The 7,816-nt window shown below is 44.4% G+C and overlaps 1 protein-coding gene across 1 annotated transcript; it reads left to right on the top strand.

Moving 5' to 3' along the window:
- Positions 1-621: 621 nt before the first annotated feature.
- Positions 622-7,535, top strand: tmem200b (transmembrane protein 200B). Its single transcript, XM_087172487.1, has one exon. The coding sequence runs from the start codon at positions 2,348-2,350 to the stop codon at positions 3,596-3,598; it is 1,251 nt and encodes a 416-aa protein (XP_087028613.1). The 5' UTR covers positions 622-2,347; the 3' UTR covers positions 3,599-7,535.
- The last annotated feature ends 281 nt before the right edge of the window (positions 7,536-7,816 follow it).

The raw sequence follows: 7,816 nt of genomic DNA, 5'->3' as shown, positions 1-7,816 counted from the left end.
TTTTAGGTTGAATAAGAATCTTTCTTTTGTCTTTTTATGGGGAATGATCTGTTATCATATAGATAGATAGATAGATGTGTATAAGAGACAGCCTTTAGACTATATGGAGCTTTAAGTATCAAGACATTGATGCACACTTATGTTTTGGGGAGTTTGGCATATTTTGTTTTTAGGTTGAATAAGAATCTTTCTTTTGTCTTTTTATGGGGAATGATCTGTTATCATATAGATAGATAGATAGATGTGTATAAGAGACAGCCTTTAGACTATATGGAGCTTTAAGTATCAAGACATTGATGCACACTTATGTTTTGGGGAGTTTGGCATATTTTGTTTTTAGGTTGAATAAGAATCTTTCTTTTGTCTTTTTATGGGGAATGATCTGTTATCATATAGATAGATAGATAGATGTGTATAAGAGACAGCCTTTAGACTATATGGAGCTTTAAGTATCAAGACATTGATGCACACTTATGTTTTGGGGAGTTTGGCATATTTTGTTTTTAGGTTGAATAAGAATCTTTCTTTTGTCTTTTTATGGGGAATGATCTGTTATCATATAGATAGATAGATAGATGTGTATAAGAGACAGCTTCCCTACTGTGTTAAGGTAGACAACAAGCTACAACCTAGTTTTCGTCAAACGAGCCGTCCTCTGACCTGGAGGAATAACATTGATCTCTATGAGCAGCCAGCTGTGAGTCGAGTCAGGGACCGTCTACAAAGTGCAATACCGAAAACAGATGTATTAGTTAATGAGAGTTGATGAGACTTTCAAGGCTATAGAGTCGTTCTCTATCTTACCCGAAGAACCAAAGCCATCTGTAAACTAAGGGAGGGAGAAATGAGTTAGCTGTGAGGTGCCTGACAGTCAGCCTGGTGAGAACATTTCACACTCACTGTAAAAGGCTCAGGACTGTTAGAAGCTGTTTTTCCATTTCACTGTGCTTTGTTTATGACCATGTGAGAGCTTAGGAGGAACAGCACATGTGCAAGAGTTTCTTTGCGTCTGTTTGTACCTCATTGGGTTTACAAGCTGCCCACAGACATGGAGGGTTTGGAACGGCTCGAGGAGGCTCACTCTAATTACTTTCACTGGTGATTCACATTGAAAACGGACTGCGTGGTAAACAACCGCTGACTAATGGGTGACCAAAGTACGTTAAGGCCGGGCTAAACATGTCTGGATTCCAGGCATGGGTATGTAATGTCTAATCTGTCATGATGACAGATAAAATGCATTTCAGAAGGAAAGTATGTGATGTATCTGCAAACTCCCTCTGTTAAAAGCCAGATGTAGAAGCTCCGCCAGGGAAACCACCCTGACATGGCGTGAAGTGTACTTTCTAAAGAATTTGGTAGCAATCAGGGGCGAGGAGAGCTACTGAGATACAACATGGAGATCACAACACAGTGTAGACAGTGGTAGACAATGTTGTTATTGAGGACAAGCAAAGCAATTTCCAGTACAACCCTTCTCCTCATAGCAGTCGCCTCTCTGAAGGAAAGGATTGAGGGTACAGGCTTCACAGACACTGAACAGTAGGTGAAGGAATTTGGTGATGTGATTAGATATCAAGGTATGACAGAAGAAAGAGAAGCATCATCCTGATATCCTGCCTTTTTATTTGTTCCTCAATATCCTTGCAGTACCGTCACACAGCACGCAAACTCTCCCCATCGCTGGAGTCACCATAAAACCAGAGGGAAGGGAAACAGAGACAGAAAGAAAAGGGGAAATACGATAAAAAAAAAGGGGCTTTGGGTCAGTGGTCCAGCTTCATTCCCCAAAGACTTTCTCAGAGATGCCTCTCACATCATACATACGATGAGTATTAGGGCCACATTGAGGGAGAAAAAAAATCTAAAATTTCGAAAATAAAGTCATAATATTACAGGAATTACAAAAGTAAAATTTCAAGAGAAAAAAAACATCATTTTTAGGAATATTACATGAACCAGTCAAACAGGTGAAAGGACAGTCAGAGGCAGCTGCTGTTTGTCTGGGGTTGCGTCCACGAGAATGTGAGGGACGTATGTATGGACGGACTGACAACCCTAAAACAATATGCCTCCGGCTCTGACTGTTGCCGGTGCGGAGACGTAAAAATGCACAATTATGTACCTGTATTCGAAACATCTACGTATGACATTTTTGTGATATATAAGCTGAAGTTGAAAAGGATAAGTAATGTGCAGCCATAGATACAAGATGCATTTGACTTTAACGGATGCAACATGTTCAGTATATCAGTGTTATTGCTGTATTAACTCTTGACATCTCCCCGCTCCGTCAGTCCTCTGACAGGGTGTGACCAGGAGCAGTAGCTCTGGACTGACCTGTGCCATGAAGACCCAGAAGGCCCGAGATGTTAAACCAGCGTCACCTTCCTGCCGACGGAAGTCTCGCTTCACCTTACGAGGCAGGAAGAAGAAGGACGGGGTGATCCGAGGCAAGCTTCGCATCCGCTCGCTGCCTGGAGCCTTCCTGGTGCTGGGGGTGATTGTAGTGGTGGTGGGCACCGCTCTGGCCGTGGCGGGTTACTGGCCGTACCGGATATCCAGGCCGTCCATCCTGGGAGCTGCAGAGAGAGAAAGTATCTCTGAGTCACAGAGTTCTGGTTGGAGTCTGGGAGCTAAGGACCTCTTTTCCACAGCCAGCCTCATCCACAGTGAACGAATGAAGCTGCTGGGGCCTGTCATCATGGGGGTGGGACTCTTCATCCTCATATGTGCCAACACAGTCCTGTATGAGAACAGGGACAGAGAGACTCAGATGCTGCTGGCTCAGATGCGCAGCGTTATCTGCTCCGTGTCTGCGGCCGTGCCCTCGGCGGACCTTAAGGAAATAGCGGCAGCCAACTCGATGGCCAAACACTACCAGTGGGTGAGCAGTTTACCAGCTGCCCATCTCAACATCCTCTGTCTGCAGCAGCTGGCCAGCTCTGAGCCGCTCCTCCAGACCAGACATCCCGGAGACCACGAGGACAGTGTGGAGGGCATCTACCAACAGGCCGTGCTCCAGACAGAAGCCATCCACCACCAGGAATCAGAGCCGCCGCCGCCCTCCCTCCACTCCTCCCACTCCGACTCATGCAATTCCAGTCAGACAGACTTTAACACACAGTCCGGGGCTGAGCACAGGGGCGGCGTCAGCTTCGATCTGCACGCCACCCAGCTCGTCAAGCTCAACAACTGCCTGGTGTCTGCCAGCTCCATGTCCACCCTGGGGGTGGACGAGGTGGATATCCCGGCCGCTCAGCCGAGGCGCTGCTACAGCATGAGCTACAGGACTAAGCCTTATGTAGCCGGAACTGGTGCGCGCCCGGAGGAAGGCCTCCACACGCCCGCAGAGGAGGGTCAGAGAAATCGGGAGAGGAGAGAGGCGGGCTCACAGGTTTGTGTCAACATCCGGGGGCAGGCGGCGGATGCTGCGGAGGAGCAGACTCACCGGAGCTGGCCTCGGCTGGACTTGGGCGGTGGCAGACGCTACCTGAAACTAGAGAACAAAGAGGACTCTGTGGACAAACTGCTGGACCAGTTAGAGCAGCAGTGCTCCCAGTGGGATAAGAGCTTTGGCTCTGGGCCTTTCCAGTGATGGTGGGTTTAGTTTCACAGAAATTATATTTTCCCCTGGATTTAAAAACTGCACTATATTTTTGTTTTAAATTGTGTGTGAGGCCGACAGAAACTGAGCCCTACGTCGTTTGGAGTATAGTTTTTCTCACAAGGATCTTCCAATACTTCAGCCTGTTCTCTGTCTTCAGTGGAATACTGATGCACGGAGCTTACAGTCTTTGCTTGGCTGGATGCAGAAGATGTTCGTATCGTCGAAGTGGAGGAACAATATGCCGATCCCACACTGTCAGAGACGGGAAAAGCAGTTTGACAGGCTGTTCACTTCGGTTTGGGTTGGCAGCAATGCGAGAAATGAACTTGTTTCTCAGTGCCAAAATGCATTTGCCTGTTTCCAGCGGCGAGCACAACCCAGAGAAGAAGAGACAGAGGGGAGGAGGGAGGATTGTTTTCACTGTGCAATCACTTTTGAACCAAACTACCTGGAGCCCTGAGCCCATGAAGTGCTGACAGCTCTACAAAAATGGGACTTTTTCCTCAGCTGATGTCCCATATTCCAAATGCAATGCATGACAGTGATGTACAGTATGTTACATCTTAATACTTATGCAGAGTTATGTCATTGTTGGTTTTATGTGTATAAGACGTAATGATAGTTAAAGGGTTATTCTGGTTTATTACAATCTGGGTCCTATTTTCTCACATATGGCCGTTACTCCTGCAGCATCCATGGGGACAACGTCGCACTCACTAACTCCACTGCTGAGGCCTGGGAACATGACGAGGGGCCAGATGCATAAATGATGCGTACACACAAAAACCATTCGTACGCAACTCCCCGCACGTAAATTGGTCTTTGTAAACACAGACTGTGTCACCTCACTCATTCCTTTGACCAGTGAAAATACAAAATTAGCCGAGACACGTAATTTAACATAAAATAAAATAAACAACTTCACAGAGCTTCATTCATTATCATCATTATAAGTTTTACTGTTCACACAGCAATAACAATTTTACAATCATAAACAGAAATAATGTGTTTTTTTCAGCATCGTTTCATATCCTGATTATTTATTGTGAGTCATTCTATAATTGTCTGATACTATTTGAATATTTACTGATCACAGTGTTGGAGCCTGGAGCCTCATTAAGTAAATTGATACCTCCTATCTGTAAGGCCAGGAACACACTGACACCTCGCAGCTGGCGTCTCACCTATTCAATCAATTAATCAATATGAATCAGTATTTTTATATGTTAACATCCAGCAGCTCAGTGGTGCAGCGGTCAGCACCTTCCCCTCGCAGCAAGAAGGCTCTGGGTGCATGTTGTTGTCTGGGTGCTCTGTTTTCCTGCCTCACTGGCAACTCTAAATGAATGGGAGTGTGAGTGTTTGTGTGTCTTTATGTGCCAGCCCAGTGATTGTCTGGCAAATGTCAGTTGGCACTGGCTGCAGCCAAAAGAATCTACTGATGCAGCTTTAAGTTGAACAAGCTTAAGAACCCGAGCATCCGATGACTGTACTTAAGGCCAGGAACACAGTGGTGTGTGGTGTGTGTGTGTGTGTGTGTGTGTGTGTGTGTGTGTGTGTGTGTGTGTGGCGGCTGCAGCACGTCTCGGCTTCCATTTCGGTGCAGGTTACAGTGACACACTGCCTGTGTGATCTAGAGATTCAGCATCTCACCTGTTTTTCAGTCTCCCAGCAGAAAGAAAAAAGAAAATACCTGTGTGTGATGTCATAGTGACATCACAGCAGCAACATCACATAAAACTGACTCCTTCCACCATAGTTTCTATGTCTAGGCTGAATCTGAATGTGACACGGACATGAAAAAATATAATTATATTTTTAACCATTTCAGCAGCTGCATGTGGAGACTGAGACATTTTAGTTTTCTGTCAAAAATAAATTAGAAATGAACTTATAATGAAAAAAAATCCAACGCTCCAGTAACCTGTAAACTCTCTGTAGAAAGCCAGAGCTGCAGCAGCAGAGACGCAGCACTTCTTTCTCGCCTTTCTTCTCTGTGTCTGATCACTTGTGGCACAGACAGTGTTTTTATATGCGAACTGACTGATTAAAGGAGGGTCTTCATCCATTTATTGCCCAATTTCTCAATGAGTGAGATTTATAAAGTGGAGCCACGAGAACACATGGCTAACTCTGATGAGAAGAATGTGTATGTATATTTCTGGTTTTGTGCTTACACATAGTTTTAATCATGAATCTACACAGAGTTTTATGCATCTGGCCCCTGATTTTTGGAGTGGACTCTGGGTAATAATTATACGGTTTGCCTTATGGACAGCTTATCATGGTCATGGGTCCTGGGCATTATTTTCACAAAGGGCCCTTATCCAAACACACACACACACACACACACTCACACACGTACCATGAGCACCCCAACACAGCACATAGCCAGTCACCTTCACACACACAGTCATGCAGTTATGTTTATTACATTAACCACGTTTTAGCTCTGTGCGCTGCTCTGCCTACACCAGCATATTTTACTCATCTTTAAGGGTCAAAACAGAAACCAGATGTGAGTAAATAAACCATCCTACTACTGAAGGAACAGAGAAATGAGAATCATATGCAGCTCAGAGCCGCAGCTGGGATCAAACAGCTAAACACGGCACAGCATGCCAGATGCAAATCTTCTCCCAAAACCACCACTCTGCCCTCCTGGACAATATCTGAGTCAGCAACCATAAACCATAGCATGTTCAGGTCTGTGTCATCCATGTAATGAACTTAGTTCAGTGCTTAATGTTCCTCTTAGACATGTTTTAAACTCTGTTAAAGTATTTTGTTTAGCTTGATTTTCTCACATAAAAAGTGAAAAACAAGCTCATCTCCTCCTATTTCCTGATTGAGAAACCTGGATCAGGCCTTGAGCCCCGCCCACCACCTGCTGGCTCCAGGTGGACAGGTGAAACATCAGAGAGACTCAGCCACATGTTTGAGCCTCAGTCAGACCCAGACTCAGAGGAGGAGTCTGAGACCAGAACCAGAGACTAGCAGACGGATCAGAGCGGTTAGCGCAGTTAGCATCTTGTATTTGTTTATGTAGTTTGTTAGCTTGTAACTGGCAGTGGCTGACACAGTTTTAGTGGCTGTTGCTAATGCATCAGGTTTCAGGTTTATTTAGCCCCGCCCCCCCACTCCCACAACTTGACAGGATTGGTTCCTTAGGTTTGTGACGTATGAAACCCTGGCTGTCTGAATCTGTGTTTATGAGACTGTCATTGGCTCACTGCAGTTTATCCATGGATGCTTCCACATAGGTTCGGTGGTAACACTGTACTTCAAGTCCCCCTGTTCAGTATATTGACATTTTATAAATGGTTTACAACACACTGCAATGTAGTGAGCGGATATAAAGTGTCAACAACTACAACTCCTTGTGTGTATGATAAAATTTGTCTTCATAGAAGTTACAATTGCTGACAAATACTGTATACAAGTAGTAGAAGCACTTAAAATGTCATTATTGCTGTCTATACCTACATTATTATAAACTATTTATTAAATGTTTATATATGGCTTTTAAATGCTTAACAGGGGAACTTCAAGTTACAATATGTAACTTTTCCACATGAAAATGTATTTTTTGTTGAGTTATGTTCTTAAATTTTCCCAAATGTTTCCATTAATTCTCAAACCAGAGAAATCTGTGATTTTAATCGTGGTAACGTTTCATTGGTGACATGACATCATATCCTCTGTGATCATGTGTCAGTGTGTTTGTCTGACAGAAGCTCAACATTGACTTTTATCTAGTTTTAAAGCCACATACACTTTTTACACCTTGGTGGTTTTCAGCTCTATATTTGAACCAGATGAAGGATCTGAAGTTATCAGAGAAACAAGCTGACATAAGTTGCATACTGTGTGTTTAAAGTGTTACCACCAAACAGTGTCACTAAACTGACCCTCTGCTCATGTTTCATGACTCTGTATAGAGACGTCATTGTTCCCAGACCTCAGCTACTAGTGAACTTGGTGTTATTGTCACCAATTAGAAAGACAAAAATAAGAAAAGCTGCATTATCTTTAATAACGAATGAGAATTTCTCTTTGTCGTCCTGCTCCTGGTCGTCTCAGATATCAGCTCGTAATGAAAGCCGGGGCACAGCCTCCTGCCCGTCCCCTGTTGATCTTCTCCTTTCAGAATGCACCCACTATTTATGAGGAGGCCCTGCCCACTCACATCCACATCCACCCCCG

Source organism: Seriola lalandi, unplaced genomic scaffold (genome assembly GCF_002814215.2).
Source record: "Seriola lalandi dorsalis isolate HSWRI2012SDOR001 ecotype SW California unplaced genomic scaffold, Sedor1 jcf7180002053006, whole genome shotgun sequence".
Classification (NCBI taxonomy): Eukaryota; Metazoa; Chordata; class Actinopteri; order Carangiformes; family Carangidae; genus Seriola; species Seriola lalandi.
The sequence above is the reverse complement of the archived record's forward strand: the minus strand, read 5'-3'. Positions and strand labels throughout refer to the sequence as shown.